At 41.3% G+C, this 24,161-nt stretch overlaps 1 protein-coding gene across 1 annotated transcript in view; it reads right to left on the bottom strand.

Annotated features, from left to right (window-relative positions):
• IKZF1 (IKAROS family zinc finger 1) overlaps positions 1-24,161 on the bottom strand; it is a 136,610-nt gene that overhangs the window by 41,877 nt on the left and 70,572 nt on the right. The window contains exons 4-5 of the mRNA XM_060170997.1: positions 11,698-11,958; positions 4,563-4,730 (exon numbers count right to left, since the gene is read on the bottom strand). Of these exons, the coding sequence (XP_060026980.1) occupies positions 4,563-4,730; positions 11,698-11,958 (429 nt within the window). The remainder of the gene's footprint in view (positions 1-4,562; positions 4,731-11,697; positions 11,959-24,161) is intronic.

Below are 24,161 nucleotides of genomic sequence, written 5' to 3'. Positions count from 1 at the left end.
TTGTCAAAGAAAGCAGTGGAGAAGGAAGGTGGGGGGTCCCTTCCTTACTGTCACACAACTCAAATCCTTCCTGTTATACACATGTGACAAATTCCACAGCTAGAGTACCACAAAATATTGGTATTTGGAACCTCAATTTAATACCACTTACTAGGAAAGCTTTGTGGTAGGGGAAGAGTAAAATGTGGACACATTTGTACCTACAGACAAAAGCTGAAGTCTCCCTTCATTTCATTCTTGTGAAATCACCTTGTGGAAACTAAATCACCATTTTTCTTTCTACCCTCCAAAATTGTGTATCAATAGTACTTTTGGACATTGAATCCCTAGGAGAATTGTTTGTAGTTGCGAATCAAAAGTGGGTGTCTCCCTTCGGTATTGTCCACTTACTTATCTGTGGATCCACAATCGAAATAAACTGCCCAACACCTGCAACTTGCTACATTTAATACCCAAGTAATTTGTTATACTCCGAGCAGAATACCTTAATGCTGTGAGTTAAATCAATAGGCATGGAGCCAGAAAAACATAGAATACTATATCAGATGCCCTGATATCAAACGGGAAGGAAAGGGCAGATGTGAGGTCTGACAGTACAGGTGAGATAACTTTGGCCAAGCAGAAGGAGTCAGAGTGATTCTGCCATGGCTGTTGGACAGATAAGGGCAAATCACTGTGGTTTCTGAAAATGTACAACCTCTTAGCCCCAAAGCAGTGTCACTGTCATTGTGTTGACGTCTGCTTGGTTCCTTTTAAAACGATGCCTGTGGATCTTTGGCATTTACCCAAAGGACACTGAAACACTAATTCAAAGGGACATATGCACTCCTATGTTCACAGCTGCATTATTCACTATGACTGAAGAGTGGAAGCAGCCTAAATATCCATCAATAGATGATGGATTAAGAAGTTGTGGAATATAGGGGGCTGGGCAGTGGCACACATGTCACTATATGAAAGGACCTGGGCTCCAGCCTTGCTCCTCACCCTCAGGGAGTATGCTTCATGAGCGATGAAGAAGGTCTTCAGGTGTCTATCTTTCTCTCTCCTTCTGTATCTCCCCTTCCCTTTCCTTTCCTTTTTATTTTTTATCTTTATTTATTTGCTGGATAGAGACAGTCAGAAATTGAGAGGGAAGGGGGTGATAGAGAGGGAGAGAGACAGAGAGACACCTGTAGCAATGCTTCACCACTTGTGAAGCTTTCTCCCTTACAGGTGGGGACTGGGGACTCAAACCTCTGAGTCCTTGCACACTGTAACATGTGTGCTCAACCAGGTGTGCCGCCACCTGGCCCCTCTCCCCTTCCATTTCACTTTCTCTCTGTCCTGTCAAATAAAAATAAAGTAGAAAGAATGAAAAAATAAATGGCAAAAATATCCACCAGGAGCTGTGGATTTGTAGTGCTGGCACTGAGCCCCAGCGATAGCCCTGGTGGCAGTAAAAAAGAAGTTATGGGCTATATATTTCATGATATACTATACTGCAATAAAAAAGATGATATTTTGTCTTTTGGAACAAAATGAATGGATCTGGAGGTGATGATGCTTAGCAAAATAAATAGAGGGATGAAAGATGACTACTAGGTTGTTTCACTTATATGCGGAATTTAGAGTTCAAATGCACATGAACTTGCAAAAAAATCAGAAATAAGCAAGTATTTCTAAAACTTGTGAAAACTATAATGGTTGTTACTAGGAGGTGGAAGGGTGGGGATACAGAACTCTGGTGGTGGGTGTGGTGTGGAACTGTAGATTCTAACTTTATAATTTTGTAGCCGACTACAAAATTAATCAGAAACATTTAAAAATGTACTGAAAAAAAGGAAGATTTTCATGGAGTTTCTTTCTCCTAGGTTTCCCGATAGACACTGTATACAGACTACATGATAGTAAGAGTTAAAGTCTGTAGTGGCTTTGCTTGTCATTTAGTTCCCAAACCCCCTTCTCTTCTAGGTATGGCCACACATAGCCTTCCATCACTGACTCATACAGATGCAGACACGACAGTGTGCTCACTCAGGGTTCCTCCCTGTGGTTCTTGCTCCCTGAAGCAAAGCCCTCCCAGTGAGGAGGGTGTTGTACTGGCCCTTCGGCCCTCCATCCATAACTGATGGTTCTATGGGAACGAACAGCAAGCCCTCAAGTGCACCTAGCTTCTTTCTTGGAAGACTTTCAGGAGCCCAACCACATCATGGCAGGCTTCTAGTTAGGAAAATTGGGGGAGTCTCCCGCTTGTTGAAGTTTAGGAAGTGAGAAAATGTGGAGAAGAAGGCAAACTGGGGAATATCTGACCCACAAAAATCACTTGTTCATTCTGGGTCTGCTAAAGCTACTGCAGGTGGGACTCAAAATTTAGTAAATCTAGGAGCATTTTTCATAAAAACATTCCATGCTTATTTTTAAGTTGATCATTTTGCATGGTCTGCAAATAGTGTGATAAATGTCCTAATGGCTCTTGGCAGAATAAAAGGTTCACCTCCCCACCTGCAGTGGGGATGTTTCATAAGTGGTGAGGCAGGTCTGCAGGTGTCTATCTTTCTTTATCCCTCTCTATTCCCCCTCCCCTCTCAATTTATTTCTTCCTTTCTTTCCTTCTTCCTTCCTTCCTTTCTTTTTCTTCAACTTTTTTTTTTTTTTGTCTTCAAGGTTATCCCTGGGGCTTGGTGTCTGCACTACGAATCCACTGCTCCTGATGGCCATTTTTTTCTATTTTCTATTGGATAGGACAGAGAGAAATTGAGAGAGGAGGGGAAGACAGAGAGGGGGAAAGAAAGATAGATACCTGCAGATCTGCTTCACTGCTTATGAAGTGACCCCTTGCAGGTGAGGAGCTGGGGGCTCGAACCAGGATCCTTGTGCAGGTCCTTGCACTTTGTACAATGTGCATTTAATCTGGTGTGCCACTAATCATCCCCCCCCCCAATTTCTCTTTGTCCTGTCAAACAGAAATAGAATAAAAAAGGGCAGGGGAGGGGAATGACTGCCAGGAGTGGTGGATTCCTAGTGCAGGCACTAAGTCCCAGTGATAACCCCAGTGGCAAGAAAAAAAATTAACCACACCTGCTCTAGAGAGAGAACCAGCATTCCCCAGCACTCTGTGACTTCTCTCTCTCTCTTTCTCTCTCCTCTCTCTCTCTCTCTCTCTCTCTCTCTCTCTCTCTGTCACCTCTTGCTTGAAAAGAGGTAATACTAGTAGAAAGATCAAGTTTTGTACAACATTGGCTCAAATGTATAAGTCATCCCTTTGTGAATGGCTTTCAGAATCACACATGGCTCTGAAGATAAAGCTTGAGCAACACAGTTCTGGGTATGGAATCAATAGTCCTATTGGAAGTCTCTTGTGATGGCTCCCACCACAGAGACCAACTGTCACCTCTGCACCTCTGTGTGTGATCTCTAAGACACTTGTGTGATGACACCCGTCATACTTCAGGGCTCTGTTCCTTCAAACCCGTTTCCTCCAGCAGGGGAGCTCCTAAGGGTGCTTAGCAAATAACTGACAGGGACATGAGCACATGGAAAAAGCATCTAAAACTCCTGACATACACTCTACGCATGCTATTTGGGAAAGAGGTGAACCTTTCCCCAAGGATGTGGCTTCCTGTCTGCTTACAAGAAGTGCTTCCTTTACTCTTGCATTGTGAATGCAGAATGAAGTAATGGGGGAGGGTATCTTTTTTCCTCACACCTGCTCAGAAAAGGTCCCTGAAGATGGGACTCAGATCAGGAAATCCCTGAAGATAGAAATGTGAAGCATTTAACCAAATTAACTATGAGACTCCAGAGTCTGCATGACTTGGGATGCCATGACTAAAATTTGGTAGCAGTAACTCAGGCCGTGGTTCAATGGGTACAGTGCATGCATGAGGTCCTAAGTTCGATTCCTGCCACTGTAAATGACCCAATAGTGCTTTGGTCTGCCTCAATCTCATCATAATATATATAAATCTTTAAAAAGAAAAGTAGAAAACTAAAACCTCACAGCAACCCTTCCTGAACTCTCCAAATGAAGTCTCATCCACCTGGCTTCTGGTAGGAGCGTTCAGCTTGGGTCCAGCAGGGGTGATATGCTCTGGCAACTATATTGTCTGGGCTGCCTTTGTAAATCAAACCACCCCAGGGATCACACCTGAAATACTCTGCATATAACACCTAATGAGCGTGGCTTAATGCTAGCAGAAAAGAGATACGGACTGGAGGACATTTTTTGGCCATGCACTTAAGTATAACTGGCAAGACAGTTGAAAATATGCCCACTTACCTGACAAAATGGGACTGGGGTGGGAGCTCTGAAATACTCTTCCTTACCTCATGCAAGGCTTCTGTTTGTATGCATGCATGTGTGAGGAAGAGAGGTAACCCCCGTTCCCTCAGTAAATGGGGGAATCAAAGTGTGTGTGTGTGTGTGTGTGTGTGTGTGTAGGGGTCAAAGCTGAAGACAGAATTGTGCTCTGAGACTAGGTCAGCCAACATGGAGGCTTCTTCATACACCTGAGCCGCTGGCCCAGCGTTCAGGTGGCTTCTGAGTCCCTCATGCTCTGGCCTGAGCCCAGAGGACCTACCAGAGTGTGTCCTCAGGTGGCCCGTCAGGGCGTCCCTCCTGCGGCAAGCGTAGTTACAGAGGTGGCACTTGAAAGGCTTCTCCCCAGAATGTAGCTTGATGTGACGGAGCAGGTTGCCTTTCTGAGTGAAGGAGGCCCCACACTGGTTGCACTGGAAAGGTCGTTCTCCTATGAGGAGGAGAAGGAGAGGCAGTGAGGACCACACTCAGCGCCAGGGATGAAAGAGGAGATCACTGGCAGGCGAGAAAGTTGTTTCCCAAGGGGGCCCTGGTGACTTCCACCGGCTACAGGTTTGATAGAACATGAAGCTTTCAGACTAAACCTGCCAGCTCCTTAACGCTTCAGTGGTTGGGTCAATTTGATCTGAAAATCTAATTTTTTTCCCCCTAAATCAGAATGGCACATCACAATGCAAATTCAAACTCATTTAAATAAAGTGACTGCAACATTTTGTGATGAAGAGCCACTCTTCCTGATCAGCAGTTTTGGAATAAACCAATATCCAATTTTGCGTGTTGTGGCATTTGGTGGGGTTTTTTTAATGTGGCTTTTTTCAAAGGGTCTTTAAAATATGCCACTGAAGCAGCAAAATAAAAAGGAAACTCATTAAAAATGCATTTCAGGATCACAAGTTCATTTCAGCGTTACATTCTTATATTTAAATGAAAGGCACTTCATTATAACAGTTATAATAACTTCTTTTCATTTACATTTTCCCTGTATTTTCCCTTTCAATTTCTTCTCCATTACCTGTCTGTCCCTAAGCAGGCAAATCAGGAAAGAGACAGACAGAGTGTGAGGATGTGTGTGTGTGTGTGTGTGTGTGTGTGTGTGTGTGTGTGACAGAGAGAGAGAGAGAGAGGTGGTGCACCTGGTTGAGAGGACATGTTACCATATGTAAGGACCCCTCTTTCCACTTGTAGGAAGAGAGAAAGAGCAGAAGAGAAAAAGAAGAGGAGAGGAGAGGAGAGGAGAGAAGAGGTGAGGAGAAGAGGAGAAAGACTGGATAAAATGGGAAGTTAAGAAACTAGAGGAAGTGCCACGTTGTCCAAAGTCTGGAATCCCCCAGGGCATAAAAATCAGCGCTGCACTGAGATATCTTGCTTTTTGCTCTCACAAATCCTAAAAACCTTTTAAACCACTGTTTGCTTTTGGACATAGGAGGTTAAGTCATATTTCCAGGGTAATTATTGCAATTTAGCTGCTAGGAGGTCTTTACAGGGTGGTACTATTGGACTTGCATCTAAGAAAATGATTGAACCTCTGCCTTGTCTGACAGCTCATGTCTCTATATTCTGGATCCAACAAAGAAATCTGTAGGTAGGTATCTTGGAGTGGGGAAATGATGCTACTGAGGAATAATGAGTTCTGGAATCAAAATATGTGAACTTGTATTTTTAAAAGTCTCACTTCAGAGACATATTTGCTATGTTTAAGAAGGCATTAGAGTTTTTAAAAAAAATGAACCTCCCTTCTTTAAAGAATATTTCTACATGACTACAATTGCTAATGTGGAGGTCACAAAAATATTTTTTCCCCTTTAGGAAAAAAGAACATGTTAAAATGTAGACTTAGTTATTTTCCCAGTTAACAGACACAATTTTGGTGAACACAACAGCAGTTTCAAAAGTGGTTAAGGAAAAGCATATGGAGTATTGCTAAAACCTATACCTGATTAAATCTGCAAGTTAATATTGACATCTGAATTTCATAATCATTTCATTTCCAAGTGGGTAGGACAGAGATGTACTCTTGTGAAAAACTGCAGCTAATTTATAACAATAGTCAATCATAAGCAAGTTGGAGGGATCCTCATACAGAGTAGGATGAGTTAGGCATTCTTCCCAAACAAATTCCTGGGTTGGACTCAGATGAGCCAAGGAAGTCAAGGAGGTGAGAAGGTGATGGTCAATCTAGCTCACTTAATCTCTTGAGTTATAAACCCACACTGGATGAGGAGACTGGAACAGATGGTAGTTTGGTGACCCAAAGTATCATCTGATGGTCAATGGAGAGACCACTTACTGTGCCTTAGTAGAACTCTGGACCTTCATGGCATAAATGTGTGAAAGTGTGTGTTTAACTTCAATTGGACAAATGGGAAGAGACATAGAACAAGTTGTGTGCTGGGAGTTGCAGCTAAAAGGAAACATGTATCCAACCTGAAAGGAAAGAGGGAAAACCCATGGGGAAGCCAACCTCTCCATGGGAGCCCAGAGCCAGTGAGGGTAGAAGGGAGAGGCTATGACAGTCATGTGTCCATCTGCCCCCCCCCCCCCCCCCCCCACAGAACAGGAAAGAAGGAGAGCAAGGCAGCTGCTGCTTGTTCTGGAGGAAAGCCTGTCCTGGAATTTGACTCACTAATTCTCCTGTGCTTTGCTATGTCTGAGCCCACTGGCAAGAGATCTGTTTCCTTCTGATTGCTTGTGCTGATGTGAATATGTAACATGGGGACTGGAGACCAGAAGAAACCATTCTCAGAAGTGACCATACCTGAGGTTTCAACTCAAGGAAGCTTCTTTGAGGAGACATGAACAGGAAAAGCAGCACTGGTATGAAAATGGGCATAGGACACAGCCCTCACTCTCTGTGCCAGTCACCTGTCCCCTATAGGTCAATAGCTTGTCTATTGTATGCTTGTATATTGTATGATATCTATCAAGCTTCTTCAAGATGGTACTTCCTTTGATTTACTTGGGAGGATTCATGACCATTATCAATAATTAAAAAAAAATCATTTTCTATCCTAGTGACTTTATACATATTATTTCAGGGACCTCAAGAATGTTAAGCCTCTAGTCCCCACCTGCAGGAGGGCAGCTTCACAAATGATAGAGCAATGCTGCAGGTCTCTCTCTCTTTCCCTTTGCTTCTCTCTTCCCTCTTGATTTATGCCTCTAGCCAATAAACAAATATTCAAATATTCAAAAAGGAATGTTGAAGCGCCTTTTGATAACTTACTAGAGTAAAAATGAAGTCTTATTGGATGTCTACACAATAAAATCAGGAAGTGAACTAACAATATGTACCTTAGATTGAAAGGAAAAAGAAAATTATATATGTCTGAACTGCAAGAATTGACTTGGGTTTATTGAGATAAAATATTCTAACAATTATGGTATTACCTGATACTGTGTTTGTCCTGCAGATGGGACTGGAGTTGGGACAGTAGTGTGCAGAGTAACTATAATCCAAACACTTTTCTTGGTCAGTATTGTTAAAAAAAATCCTGCCACTTTGAATCACAATGCTGCATATTTGCATGGTAAGGACTGTCCAGGTTTCATGCTTCTTGGTCTGTCTCCCTTCTTGGCTTCCCACATCCAACCTGAGGTGTCAGCTGGGGGAGGCATTGCTACTAGCCTTGAGCTCAAACATGAAGCTGATCAGCAGAACTAGAAGGGAGTGGCATCAGTGAACAGGTGAGGAACTGGTTCAATGCTGCCTTACCAAGGTAGTGATATTGGCAGATATATGGGCAGTGATATGGTCAGAGATAAGTGTTCTACCAGTGGGGGCCTGGCCCTGAAAAATAGATCAAGGAATCCTGGCAGGAAGTCTCAGCACCCAGCTTATTCTGGGATGGGCTGGATGGAAAGTCCTGGGGTCACCTCCTGCATACTCCAAAGTCTGAATTACTCTCTGCATTGCCACAGAATTGCCAAGTGATTTATATACCCTGAATATTTTGGAGGCACTAATTCTAGATATATATTTTTAATGTAAATATCTTAATTTTAAAAATATTTTATTTATTGGCTAGAGACAGAAAGCAAGAGGTAACAGGGAGATAAAGAGAGAGACGACACCTGCAGACCAGCTTTACCACTCATGATGCTTCCCCCCTGCAGGTGGGGACCAAGAACTTGATCCTGGGTCCTTGTGCCTGGTAATATGTACAGGTGTGCTATTGCCTGATACCTAGAAATATCTTAAACTTAAGGGATTCAGCAGGGGTTGATCTGTTTACCCATTTCACTAAGATCTCAGCAAGCTAACAAACTTTCTTGAGTGTCCCGGTGGCTAAGCCTGGTCAGCCAGTGTATTTCTCTCTTTACCTACAGCCATTTATAGGTATACCAAGACAGGAACTGGAAAATGGCAATGTACCCGTCTCTAGTTCTGGAATCTGTTTGCTCTGTAATCGAAACATTCTGTATGCTGGTCCAGACTTGGAGAGAAGTGGGCAGCAAACGGCAGGTTCCACTCTGCAGATCTGTGCTTGGCAGGTTGATTCATTAAATGTAATTATTCTTTTTATCAGGTCAGGCAGTCATTATATTTTGGCAATTTAGTATGCCAGAATTTGATTCATTTATCAAATATTTATTTAAGAGAATGTTCACTGGACAGTCAGGCTTTACATGAATTAGCAGGAAAGTAATTCATTTGTGAGGTTTCTTCCTCCATCAGGAATGTATTAACATGGGTCCTGGCATATTCTGTTAAGTGTCCATCACAAAGTATCCTGCCTTCACTTTAATTTCCACCTCATTACAGAAGGGGAGAGCGTGACTCCTCTTGTGCAAGCTCTGCTGCAGAGTACAAGTGACTATTTCACTGGATTATTTGAGGATTGAGGGGGCATATTAAGAGAAGCAAAGTTTGCTTAATTATAGATGCAAATATCTATTTAAAAGGTTTACACTTTATGAAAATAAACATTTTCTAGGGCTTTTCAGGTATACTACAAGTATATTACACCATGTTTGGAAATTGCTCTGATTCAAATATAAAAAAATCACAGCTCTACAAAGATCTGCTTTTTTGAGAGCTTGTTTGGAGGTTCTAGCAGGGGAGAGCAGCTACTTGTATACCCTCGACCAAAGACCCTCCCTCACCCGCTCCATGTCCTTCTCTATTCAGGGAAGACAGTCCTCTTTCACCGAGCGCGCAGCTTCAGAAGGGACGCACATGGAGCGGTGAGGGAGGAAGGGGACACCTGCCTAGCCAGCCAGATCAGCCGAATCAACCCTGGCGATCAATGGGGTGACAGATGTCACAGCCAGATCGCCCTCACATCCAAGATCTGCTTTTTTGGATGACCAAATAAATAAATAAGTATTTATTTATTTATGCTCAGCTCTGGTTTATGGTGGTGCAGGAGACTGAACCTGGGACTTTGAAGCCTCAGGCATGAAAGTCTTCATAACTGTCTCTCCTACTTCTAGAAGTTCTAGGTTTTGTTTGTTTATTTGTTTGTTTTGTTAAATCAATGTTATCAACTCCAACTCCAGTCAGCTTCATTTTGGATACTCATATGCTTGGCTGACTCCAAGTTAGTATCACAGCAAATTTTAATCTTCAAATTCTTCTTCCCTTCCTTCCTTCCTTCCATCCTTTCTTTTTCTTTCTTTCTATTCTCTCTCTCTCTCTTTCTTTCTTTCTGCACTGGGGCTTGGTGCCTGCACTATGAATCCACTGCTCCTATGGCCATTTTATTGATTTTATTTATTTATTTATTTATTTATTTTAAAAACATCCTCATTTCACTTTTTTTAATATGCCAGTTGATCGATAGTGTTGAGCTTGATTTAAACCTATGATTTATTTTTTTATAGGACAGAGAGAAATTGAGAAAGGAGGGGAAGATAGAGAGGAAGAGAGAAAGACACCTGCTCCACAGCTTTTGATGCAACCCCTGCTGCAGATGAGGAGCCAGGGGCTTGAACCAGAATCCTTGCATGGGCCCCTGTGTCTTGTACTATGTGCACTTAATCCAATGTGCCACCCCCCTTCTTCTTCCTTTTCCTGAGATATCTTGCATAATGTTCTGTGATTCCAAAGTCTGCTTTCCAACTGTTTTGTTTTTTTCTGCCAGTGATGCACTAGCATTGATAGATTCCCTGTGCTTTGTCTATTTCTGGGCAGAAAAATACATTTCTGTTCAATTCCAAATACTTTTGTACATATATTTAAAGTTGAAATGTGTGCTGTTAATATTTTATTGCCAGAAAAACACATTTTCAAGTCTCTCTGGTGCCATTAGTGATGACAGTTCTGGTGGAGAAGTATGAGACCAGTCAGTTGCCAGAACTAAGCACTGGGGTACATCAGGGCAACTGAAACTCTATAGGTTTCCTATGAGCTTAATGTGAGAACATCTTGAGAGCTTGTATACAAAGCACACTAGGCCATCCTTATCTTTTCATTTTTGGACATAGAATAGTATATTCTCTTATACTTCCCAAACCTCCAGTACTGAGTCCACTAAAACAAAGCTGTTGCCCAGAAATCAGCACTGTTTCTCTTATTTCAGAGAAGAGGCAATAAAGGAAAGACACTTGGAAGTAGTAATAGTTGTAGGGGTGACTCAGAAAGGAAGCTAAAGCAGGTTCATAGAAAAAAATAAAAAAATAAATATATTCAGCCAATATCTGTGATCTTAGGAGAACTACTGCAGTTTCTAATGGAGTGAATGGGGACACAGAACTCCGGTGGTGGGAACTGTAGGGAATTTACCCCTATTATGTTATAATCTTGTAAATCAATATTAAATCACTAATAAAAATGATAGAGGTATTGTTATTAATTATTTAACAGTTTGAAATGAAAACCTAGTGGCAATTAATTTTGCCCAAACTGTCACAGTTTAGAGGGTAAGCCATCTGAAAACTGACCTCAGCTCTTTCTGGAAAACTCAGTTTTGCTACCATTCTACCATTGACCAAGCCCTGCTTGAACACCAGAGAAGTATATGTTTCTTTTCAATGTTTCTTAGTGGGAGCTGTGAGGGGTGAATTTTGTGTCTCAAACTCTTTCTGCTGTTTTGTCTTGCTTTGCTTTCTTAAGGGTTACCCACTTAAAATAGGTTACCCTACATGGCACAACTGAATACCATTAACTGGCAGGTACAAATGCCCTTAGGCCCTTGGCCCAACTTGCACATGAAGATGTAAACATTTTCCCTTATGTTTATTGGTTGGACTTTTAGTGTTGAACCTGTGCATTCTAGGAGCTCTCTCTGATGCAGTTCTAAACTACAAAGTCTATAGCTTGTATAACACGGAATTACTTCTGTACTACTAGTGACCTGTGACATGCCTCGAACATCAACTAAGACCAGAGTTTCCCCTCCTGCAACACCCCACAACCATTTCCAGGTCCCTAAAGGAGGAACTATGCCAGGCCTTACCAGTGTGGCTTCTTTTGTGGACCATGAGCACATTGGGACCGATGCAAATTATCCCACAGATATCACACTTTAGTTTGCCGTTAGGAAGTCGGATGCCTCCAGCTCCTGACAAAGCTTTGCTGCCTTGGCCACTGTGGGAGCCATTCATTTTCTCTCCTGAGGCATCAAGCATTCGTAAATCCTCCGCACATTCTTCCCCATTCATTTCACAGGCACGCCCATTCTCTTCATCACTCTGAGTCTCTACTTTAACATTACTGGCTGAAAGAAACAATACAAGGTGCCACTCAGTGTCATCGCAAATAAAACAGAGCAAAGTCAACACAACACAACACAACATAGCAGCAAAAAGACAGCTGAATAGATTTGGAGACTATCTAGACAAAAGGTTCTTAGCAGCTTCTACCACAGGAACAGCAGCCCCAAGCTTTAGGTGTGTTAGTCTAGGGGAACTTTGTAGGCACACTGTAGGAAGTATAAGGGGTTTGGGCTACTTGCCTGGTCACTGTTTAGGTCAGATGACAGTGTTTGAGAGGGCATAAGGAAATACTCCTGTTAGCATGGGACCCTGCTCCAAGCAGGCAAAGGCCACTGGCTGCTCAATCACAACCTTGGGGCATCTTTGCAGTGATCAGAAACAGAAGCTCCTCTCTGTCTTTTGGAGAAAGAGCTCACACCAGAGAGGAGTACTAACTATGGAATCTAGCTCCCTGACACTTTGTTTTTTTGGCAAGGTCCTTCCTGAGCGGTTATCAAGTCTAACACATCCCCCATATATATGTGTGTGTGTGTGTGTGTGTGTGTGTATATATATATATATGCAGCAAATTTTCTGTGTTTTCTTTATTAGCAGACTTTGGATAAAACTCAGTGGACCCCTGATCTAATTTCTGAAAGATGCCTGGTTTGTCCAAGATCATTCTAATTCCTTTTTATGATCATGAAACAGGTGCCATCAAAGTAGGTTAAATAGATGATTTATTGCCTTTTCTCTTAATTACTGAAGAGTTGATTATCATAGTGTGAAAAGTTTGAAGTAGTTTTCAAATTGAAAGACACTCTGTATGTGTGTGTGAATTTAAAATGTGTGTTAATGAATTAAGTAACCACTGTTTACACCACTGAATCCTTCCAGTCAAAATTAGAGTAATTGATTGTCATTTGCATATATTTCTTGGTAAAGAAAATAAGAGATCCCCACCTGCAGTGGGAAAGCTTCATGAGTGGTGAAGCAGGGCTGCAAGTGTCTCTGTCTCTCTCCCTATCTTCCCCTTTCAATTTCTCTCTGTCTCTATACAATAATAAATAAATAAAACAGTAAAAATAAAAAAAACATTAAAAAGTCAGCCCCCCCCCCAAAAAAAAGGAGATAGAGACACTTAGGCTGCAACTTTATGGACCACTGAAAGGCTGAATGGATGAATACAATACTGAGAGCTGTGGTGTCAGTCATCAATTTCACCACAACCTACATACTAGTAAGAGTCAGAGGGCATTTTAAAGACTGTATATAAAGTCCTAAAACAAATTAAGAGGGAACTACCTCTTGATATAGCTATACCATTCTTGGGCATTTATCCAAAGGAATTCAAACACTAATGTTAAAGAAGGGGGATATGCACCCCCATGTTAATAGCTGCATCATTCACAATAGTCAAAGAGTGGAAGAAGAGAATGCCCATCAACAGATGACTGGCTAAATAAATTACGTGATATTTACTCCATGGAATACTACTTTGCAATACTACTCTACAATCAAAAAGGAGTGTGTGTGTGTGTGTGTGTGTGTGTGTGTGTGTGTGTGTGTGTCCCCGTCCCTTGGGACAAAATGGATAGAACTGGTGCTTAGCCAAAGACGTAGAGATGAAAGAAAACTGCTGGATGGTTTCATTCATTAGTGGAATCTAAAAAACTAATACACACAAACTTTCAAGAAAAACAGAAGCAAATAGATTTTCTAAGACTTTGTGAGAACCATGGTAGTTATCTTTTGGAGGTGGGAGGATGGGGATACAGAACCTTGGTGGTGGATATAGTGTGGAACTATAACGTGCAATTTTACAATCTTGTAATGCACTGTCAATCATAAATAAAAATAAATCATTAATTTAAAATAAATAAATATCAATGCATTAATATCTAACTTGATAAATAAAAGTAAAGAAAAAAGTAGAAGGGACCCTCCATGGACACAAAAGGCAGTCACAGCCAAGGAATCTTTGGTGAACATTATGAATAGGCAGCTGTAGAAGTAAAGTTCCTGGGCTAGCAAGCTTGCCTCACCTGAGAACTTGTTAGAAGAGCAAACCCTGGGGTTCATCTGCTGAACTACAACTCTGGTGTGTGCACTTTGTTTTCACAGACTCTCCAGGGATTCTGATGTCCACTCAGGTCCAAGATCAGCTGTCTTAATAATCAGTTATTAACAATCCCTTTTTGGTTTCTTTCCCTCCCTCCCTTGGTTCCTTCCATCTTTCTGTAAGGCCAAGGTATCCCTGAATGTGTGATGTCACTACTCCTGGACAACCTTTTCATTCAGAGAGAGAGAGAGAGAGAGAGAGAGAGTGAGAGAGGTAGAGAGATAGAGAGATAGATAGAGAGGGAGAGAGAGAGGGGAGAGAGAGAGAGGGGAGAGAGAGAGAGAGAGAGAGAGAGAGAGAGAGAAAGAGAACATAGCACTTGCGTTTCCCCTGGTGTTGGGGCAACTCTTATGTGGTGCATGGTGAGACATGCACTCTACTAGCTGAGCTATCTCTCAGCTTCTCCGTGTCCATTTATGAAACACCTTCCTTTCAGTCTGGATGTTGAGAGTCCAGATTCTGAAATCAAAGTTTCTGGTTGATATTCTCAGCTGCATTTTTCATAAACTCAGAAAAGAGAGGCAGGTCACATCATTGCTCCATGCCTGGGTGTTTTCAGCTATGAAAGGGAGGCCCATGGGATTGGGCAGTGGTGTACCTAATTGAGTGAACACAATATCATACACAAGGACCCAGGTTTGAGCCCTCATTCCCCACCTGAAGAAGGAGAAACTTCACCAGCGGTGAATCAGAGCTGCAGGTGTCTCTCTAGGCCTCCACCCCTCTCAATTTCTCTCTGTTCTATCAAATAAAATAGAAAGGAAAAAAAGGGGGGGGCTTAGCACTAGTCCCAGCATTGGGAGGATGTGGTGGGTGGTCAGATGAGAAGCTAGATTAGGGTAGTGACAGGGTGTGGCAGGTAGAAGCTCATTCTCAACAGAACCACCACATGGAGTGTGTGTGTGTGTGTGTGGCTCATCCTCACCCCAATCAGTCTCCACAGCACTTCCCACTCACCATTCACATAGTGCTTTACTTGTGCTCTAGCACTTAACCTACACAGTCACCCTATGAGGGAAGTGTACCTTCCACCACAACTTAGAGCTGATGAAGCTCAGGCATTTGCCTAAGGACACACAGCTGCCAAGTGACAGCGCCTCTAGGCTTTAGGTGTCCAGCTTCCTAAATGAGATGCCATTCAGGTTTTTAGAGAAAAGATTAATGGTTGAACAGAACAAACCAAATAAAAGAAGGGCTATAGCTCTCACTTAGGATTTGGGAGAGAGGAAGAAACGGTGGGGTAGGGAGGCAGGGAATGCCTCTTTCTCTGTAGTTGCCAACATCATGAAAATCCATCCTGGCATAGGTCTCTGATTGGAGGAATTCTGAAACCAGACACTCTGAAGGACACTGCATCTCAGCAGCCCCCCTATGACCTCTCCAGGCATAAAGTGACAGGTCAGGCAAGGACAGCTCAGAGAGGGTGGGGGGCGGGTTAAAAAGAGGGAATACTACTCAGATGTTAAAAATGATGAATTTGCCTTCTTCACCTCATCTTGAATGGAGTTTGAAGGAACCATGTTAAGTGAGATAAGCCAGAATGAGAAGGATTAATATGGGATGATCTCACCCATTGTCAGTTGAGAAATAAGACCAGAAGGGGGAACACAAAGCAGAACTTGGACTGGGTTTCATATACTGCACCAAAAAAAAAAAAAAAAAAAAAAAAAAAACCTCTGTGAGGAAGGAGGGCTTTCAGTCCTGGTGCATGATGGAAGAGGACCTAGATTGGGGGTAAGTGCTTTTTGCAGAAATCTGAGAAATTTTATTTTATTTTATTTATTAGTGGATAGAGACAGAAAGAAATTGAGAGGGGGAAGATAGAGAGGGAGATAAACAGAGAGACACCTGCAGCCCTGCTTCACCACTTGCGAAGCTTTCCTCTTGCAGGCAGGGGCAAGGGGCTCAAACTTGGGTCCTGTGCACTGTAATTTCAGCACTTAACCAGGGATGCCACTGCCTGTCTCTTGAAAACTGAAAATTTTTACAGGTGTCAACAACTGTGTTTACTGTGGACTATTAACCATTAATTCCCCCCAACCACAGAGAATAGAAGGAAGAAAGGAAAGAAGGGAAGGTTGAAGGAAGGACAGAGGGATGGGTGGATGGAAGGAAGGGAGAAAGGAAGGAAGGAAGGAAGGAAGGGAGAAAGGGATCAAACTGTGTGGCCTAGAGGCTGAACAGCAGAGCCTTCACTAACCACTGCAGCATATGGGCCAGGCAGGAGGAGGTGAAGGGCTTGGAAGTTTATTTGAGGAGGAAGACTCCATGGTTTGAAGCCTTTGCTAAGCACAGGGAGGCAGAGGATAGTGCCTGGAGTTCTGTGAACACCAGTCTTTAGCTTCTTTCTCACTCAAAGAGTATTCAGTGTCTTTGCTTACTCCTCTGGCAGGTGTGGGGGAGTAACAAGTGGAGTTTGCCTGATGATGATGTGAGGGCAGGCTTGGGGTGTGTGTCTCTCCATTGTGGGGCTGTGATTTCGAATTCTTCAGTCCTGCAGAAATAATGGCACTTTCCATTTCACCAGGTATTGGTGGTAGAAGTCAGGAATAGATAAAGACACTCATTTAAAGCATCTATCTCCTGGTAGCTCCATATTCAGGCATTGGGGACCCTTCTAAATGCATAAGCAAGGCTTTTCTTTCATGCTACACGAAGCCTTTCTTCTCTTAAAAATATCTTTATTTTATTTATTTATTTTGGATAGAGACAGAGAGAAAGTGAGAGGAGAGGGGAGATAGAAAGGCAGAGAGAAAGACATCTGCAGCACTACTTCACTATTTGTCAAGCTTCCCCCCTGTAGGAGGGGATGGGGGCTTGAACCTGTGTCCTTACACCTTGTAGCATGTGTGTTCTACCAAAGGTGCCACCGCATGGGCCTGGCTCCTTTCTTCTTAACGGGCACTCTCTAAATGGCACAGATCAGAACTACTACAATTAATTCCATTAGAGAGTGAAGTCTTCCTCCAATATGTATTTATTGGACTTAGCTCCATCCCAAGATGTGTCTCTATATGAAGCCAGCTGCCAAGGGCTCATGCTGTCTAGACCCTTCTCTGAATCCCTAAATCACTCCATCCACTCCACCACCTTGGAGCAGAAACTGCTGAGCTGCACTATTGTTTCATGAAATGTTATACTCTCTCTGAACACGGGGATTGTACTTATAAATATTTTGTAATGCCATTCCCCCTACCACTTAGAAAATGTTGAACTCAGGCTTTAAATTGAACTGATTAAATATAGAACAAGGACTGGAGTCTGGTTCCTTTCTTGCCCTGACACACTGGCTCAGCTCTGCCCCACTCTTCTTTCACTGTCTACCCAGAACTAACAGACAGGGGCCCATGTTAGTCAATAAATTGATGTATTCAAACCTTAACTCAAAAGTGTTCTTTTTCAATTTAGGAAAAATTAAAATGACAGTTTGCTGTATATCGGAGAGTTTTTCTGTTAATAATGTACTAAAATAGACCTAAGAGAGGCATCTGGATATGGGGTGAACTTTAGCAGTATACAGACAAGGTTAACACTGATGGACTTAGGGAACACAGGAGTCAATGGAGCCTAGAGACCTGAGTCTTCTGTCAGGCATCATATGCTCTCATGTTTGACTGAAGCATTTTAACACAGAGGTATAATGTGTACTGACAGTCTTCACCTTACAAATAAGTTCTGTTCCTTTTTCATTTAATCTGCCCTTTTTTAGAAAGTATCTTTATATCTAATGGTGATGCAAGTTTCTGATACTCACATCGTATTTTTCTACTGGGAGAGTACTCTGAGATTCTTACTTTAGGGTGAGTTTAGGAAATGTAAACCAGAACAAACTCAATTATTTTCCATGGGAAATACCAGAATAAATAGTTCCAAAGGCACTAGCAAATAACAAATAAACTAAAATGGAACAAATATATTTGAGATGTGTTAATTGAGGGTATTAAACACAAAATTGAGATAGGAGCTATGTAGATGTTTTTGAGCTGTTTCTAAAAGAAATTCTAGAAAAGTTTAAGTGATAATTTTAAATGTTAATGAAAACATTTATCATAAGTAAGAGTATTTTAAATCTTTTTTTTTTGGTTAATTTTTTTTCTCATTTGATGAAACCTTTAAATGGGATAAAATCAGGGAAAGGCAGGAGGAAGGATATGGAAAAAGAACAAATTACAAAAATCTACCTACATTTTCTTTACATAACCATTGATGTACCTGAAATAGGGAAGATGGAGAGGGTAAAACAGGTCATGATAATTTTCAAAGAGAAAATGGTGGTGTGAAGATTGCATTTCTTCACAATGACCACTGGGTGGTAATGTTGGTTCAAAACAGTTTGGTTGTTGTTAGGCTAAGAGAAGTTGTCAGGGCTAACAGTCATTTATAAAAGGAAAGGAACTTTTAAATTGGGTACTGGAGGAAGGTCAAGATACCTTGTACAATTATTTATGTACATAAATACACTTATCATAACATCATATGTCTTATAAAAGCTCCAAGCGTCATATATCTTAACATGCAGCAATTTTTTGCAGGGCAAAGTCTTCATCCAAAGGTCTGTTTCAGCACTGAATGATGTTTTTTTAATTTTTTAAAATTTTCTTTATTGGATAGAGACAGCCAGAACTTTAGAGGGAAGGGGGTGACAGAGAGGGAGAGAGACAGAAAGACACCTGCAGCACTACTTCACCACTTGTGAAGCTTTCCCCCTGCAGGTGGAGACTGGGGGCTCGAACCTGGGTCCTTGCACTCTGTAACATGTGCGCTCTACCAGGTGCGCTACCACCTGGCCCACTGAATGATGTTTGAGCCTAAAGTTCCCTCAGAATTACTGAAAACACGTCTTAGAATGTAGCATCACACTCTTAAATGCTTCTGATTTCTTAACATTTCAATGTGACAGCTGATCTGAAATATCTTCTCTGTCTTAGTTTCCTACTGTCTTATTCAGTCTTAGAAACATAAACATGCACATATAGAAAGAATCACATGACTACACAGAAATATGTATATCTCACATATATATCACGCTATAAATATCGACTTATTAAAGTCAAATTAAGTAATATTAGTAATAGAACCATCATGGTAGTTATCTTTTTAATTTTTATTTATAAAATGGAAATGCTGACAAAACCATAGGATAAGAAGGGTACAATTCCTAACACCAGAACCCTGAATCCTATCCCCATGATGGTTCCTACTTTTTTTTCTTTTAATTTTTTATTTATAAAAAGGAAACATTGACTAAACCATAGGATAAGAGGGATAGAATTCCATACAATTGCCATCAAAAGAATTCTGTATCTCATCCCCTCCCCTGATAGCTTTCTTATTCTTTAGCCCTCTGGGAGTATGGACCCAAGGTTATTGTAACACGGTAGTTCTTATTTGCATACTAGAATGATAGCTTTTTTTGGCTGTGAGGAAAAGACAATCTTAGATTGATATGCTAAATCCTCTAGAAACAGATAACCAGGGCATCAGAAAATTTCTTTAACAATTGCCACCATTTCTTAATTCATAAAATGTAATTAATAAGTGTCACAGCATTGAGATGTGCAGCTTGTTTTCTGGTGTTTCTTTGAGGTATTGTAAAATTTAACAGTAGTGACTCTGGAGATAAATCCTACAGAAGCTACCAACTTACATTCCATCAAATATTTAACTACCTGTGCATTTTTGAAAAGCACTTTCTATTCCTTAAGAAACTTCTTTAAGGAAGCTGCCAAAGTATATTAGCATTTGTCATATATCAATACCTAGAAAAGAAAAAGGAGATTCACATCTTCTTTGGACTCAACAGCTCAGATCAGGAAAATGGTCTGTGCATGATGTGAAGTACTAAGTGCTTCATTCAGGCTGCAGGTGCCACAAACTAATGGCCTGGGAGCTTGTAACTTTTCTCTTTTCAGTTTTTAAATTAATTCTTCTGAGCAACAGAAAATAATATATATATTATTTTTTATCTTTCCCTAAAATATTGTGAGAATTATTTTGTAAACTTGCTGGGCTATGTACTGCTAATAGCCTGGTCATTTTATCATGATGTTCAGTTAAAAGGAGAAACTGTAGCACTAATAATATAGCTGGTATCAATGCCATTAGCACCACTTCTACCTTCTTCTACCTCCACTGACACCAGAGTGACATCCTCCCTGGTACCTCTTTCAACTGTATGAAAACTTGTTTATATACTTTTGCTATGTAAGTGAAATCCTGATGGAAGATGTGTAATGAACAGAATGGTCAATTCAAATTCATCTCATGCTTTCTAGTATGATGGACGGTGGTAAAGACACATGCAGTATTAACAGTATAGAAATGGAGTATGATGGAAACACACTTTCTGCTTTCTAAAAGTAAAGGATATACTTACGAGAAAAAGATTTGGGAATTAGTGCATGAAAATCCCTAAAGCCTTCAGCCCCATATGCAACTGCAATAAAGAAGGAAAAGAAATCTGGATTGTGATTCTGTTTGAGAGACAGAGTCAGTGTTTAAAAGAAAGCATTACTAAAAAAAAAAATATCATGCCCAAATTCATTATTTAACTAGTAATCGGTGATAGCCAGCCTTCTTAAAGCAACTGAAAGTGCCCCACAGTGAATACAGAGATGGACCTGCAATTCCCAGAGGTCTGAGCGTACAGCACTACATTGCATAGAATGTTCTGGAGAGAGCTTTGGGGTAAGCATCACAGGAGCAGTAACCTAAAACATGCTAGAATGATGAGAATCCCTTCAGGGAACTTGGTCCCAACCTCACAATCACAGCAGGGCTTCTTCTGGGAGGGCACTTATCTTTAAATGGTAGTGTGTTTCTTCATGGGCTGATGGCCTAGCCAACACTGTTTTTGTTTTTGTTGTTTGCTTTGTTTTTTTTTTTTTACTTAGCATTTTTAGCATGTTCAGGGGAAAGCATAATGGTTCTGTAAAATGGTTTCTTGCCTGAGACTAAAGTTCCAGGTTCAATCTCTAGCACCACCGCAAACCAGAGTTAAGCAGTGCTCTGGTCTCTTTTCTTTTTTCTCTCTGTATCTCTCTAATTGAAATACACCAAACTTTATTTTAAAAGCATTCATAGAATAGACTATATTCATTCAATATGCCCTTTATGGAAAAATTAGTGTTTTTCCCTACCTAAATACAAACTTCAATTTATTTGGGTTTTTCTGTTAGTTATTCTCATATATATTTTCATTAGTTCAAATCAGGCAGAGTTTGTCTTATGTTCTAGGAAAGTGCTTCTCTGTGTTCCATGTCTTAGAACAGAAGACCATATACACTTATGTGTGCAGACATATAGATACAGATGCACATAGAGTCACATACATACATGCACATACTGATATACAAATATGCAAACATGTAGACACGTACGCACACAAGATGTTTCTAAGAGGACTTTCAGAGTTATTTGCAAACTCATTTGACAAATGAGTTTGCTAAACAGTAGGGTGAAGACTATGGTGTCCTACAGAAACAGACCTACTGAAATTTGTTGAAACCAGTGCTTTCCCAATTTATCTCACCAAAGATTCTCTCCTTCTGCACATGGATATTTTATAAAAATAGTGGGATAACATGCAGTGGGATTCTGGGATAATGAATGGAGTTTGGAAGACACTTCAAAGTTTCTCCTGAAGTGACCAGCTTAGTGATTTCAGTGACTTCCTACTGAACTCTCACTCTCCTGTTTATTATGTCCTGTCCCTTGACCATCCAGCTCAGCAAGAGAAAGTCACCATCATGAACATGCATCCTGTAAAGCAAGTCTGTCCTTAGCTTGTTTGCCTGGTGCTTGTGTTTGGCGATTGTCCATCAGTGTGATGGTCACAGTAACCTTTGCAATTCTGCCATCTTCACTAATCTTTAAATCATCTTGGGGAGTTTACATCCTTAACTGTTGAGTGTCAAGAGCTGCCTTGGATAATGGAGAAAAGCAGAGATCCTTGAATAGTTACATATTACCTCCTTAAAGCAGGGGCAACACTATACGTGATATAGATAACACTGAGACCCTTCCTGCTGATTTGCTGATTGAGAGCCTGACTCTGCCTTGATTTGAAGTCAGCTTACTAACTCCATCCTTCAGCTCTGTGGACCACAACCACAGTGTGTGAGGATGAAGAGAGCAAAGGGGAGGTGTTTGTGTTTACTCAGAAACTGACAAGGAAAGGAGCTCAGGGACCAGAATGAGTACAGTTCATCAGAAAATTCTTGGACCACTAGGAAATGCAGGTCTTTAGCAATCAAAGTGTAAGCCACAGAATATGTAATTTTGTCCTAATTCTCCCTCCATGTGTTACCATTTAACATAATGTAAAACATTGTTAGACATTAAATTTAATCACTTTTCTAGAGAGTCATTTGTTTGTCTAGTATAACTCAATTTGGTAACTAATTAGTATAACTATTAGTGTAACTAATTAGTATAACTAATTTAGCTTTTTAAGTTTTTTCTTTACATACTGAATTCTCTAAAAATTGCAAAAAGTGAAACAACAACTACAATACACATCTGTAGCTATGGGACTGTTCTATTTCCTCCCCCTCATCCCCTCTTGCTCATACCCCATATATGCTGGTGCACATATCAACTTCTGAGTTCAGAAAGAAAGAGTAGAGATTCTACATGGATAGGTAATTATGAAGAATAGGAAAGAGAACAACACACTTCCAGCCTGATCTAGTCTATTTTCCTTTATTCCTTTCAGCCCAGCCCAGTGTATTGTGGTAGCTCCAGGCAGCTAGCACTGCCAATGTTTTACGCTTCCTATAAACTATCTGTGATTCTCACCACATCCCTATGAGATAGTCCCTACTATCAATAGTTTACAGTAGGGAAATTGGGGTCCAAGCTTTCTGCTTCACCACTCAAGAAGCTCTCCTCACCCCAGAGGTGGGGATCAGGAGCTTGAACCCAGGCCCTTGAGCATGATAATGTGTGCGCTTAATCGGGTGCACCACCACTTGTCCTCTTCTGTGTTTTCTCTTTAATGATGATTGAGAGACAGTGGGAGGTGTAAAAGTCATTGCAATAGCACATCCATGCATCAGCACAGGCCTGTGTGTGAATATACACATACACGCTCACCACACCTGAGAGTTACAACTCAAGCATCAATACAGTTCCCCAGGTAATGACCATGATTACTAACTAATGATTTGGAAAGTGTGGCTTTCCTGGTTCTGCCCTCCCTGTGGCCACAACAGGCCCAGCTCCTCAGGGATGTCCTCACCCCCAGTGACAGAAGTCTGAGGGTGTTCACCTGTGTCTGCTCAGCTTTGAAAGTAGCCACACAGCTCTTTTCTCACTTACTCTAGGGTCTCTTCAAGTGCAGACGTGTTGCCTCTGCAACACAGTCAGCTTCTAAGTGACTTCTCTCTCCCTTTGCCTGGGCCTCGGAGTGACCACTGTGGGTGCAGGGAGATGATTATCCTATGACTAACTCTCAGTATAATATCCACTCCTATAGTAATTTTTCTTTCTTTTTAAAATATTTATTTTATTTATTTATTCCCTTTTGTTGCCCTTGTTGTTTTATTCTTGTAGTTATTATTGTTGTCATTGTTGGATAGGACAGAGAGAAATGGAGAGAGGAGGGGGAAGACAGAGAGGGGGAGTGAAAGATAGACACCTGCAGACCTGCTTCACTGCCTGTGAAGTGACTCCCCTGCAGGTGGGGAGCCAGGGCCTGAACTGGGATCTTTATGCCGGTCCTTGTACTTTGTGCCACCTGCACCTAACCCGCTGTGCTACAGGCCAGCTCCCATCCTATAGTAATTTTCACTCCCAATCCAGACCATTTTTTTTAAATTTATTTATTTATTTACATATTTATTATTACCTCCAGGGTTATCACTACAAATCCACCACTCCCAGTGACCATTTTTCCCCGTTCTTTCTGTTTTGTTTTGATAGAACAGAGAAAGGTTGAGAGGGGAGAAGATAGGGAGGGAGAGAGAAAGACAGACACCTGTTTCCCTGCTCCTAAAGCATCACACCTGTAGGTGGGGAGCAGTGGCTCTAACCTAGGTCCTTGAGCATGGTAATGTGTGTGCTTAACCAGGGGATGTCACTGTCTGGCTATTTATTTATATG

Source organism: Erinaceus europaeus, chromosome 14 (assembly GCF_950295315.1).
Source record: "Erinaceus europaeus chromosome 14, mEriEur2.1, whole genome shotgun sequence".
Lineage (NCBI taxonomy): Eukaryota > Metazoa > Chordata > Mammalia > Eulipotyphla > Erinaceidae > Erinaceus > Erinaceus europaeus.
This window is presented reverse-complemented; position numbering and strand designations above follow the sequence as displayed.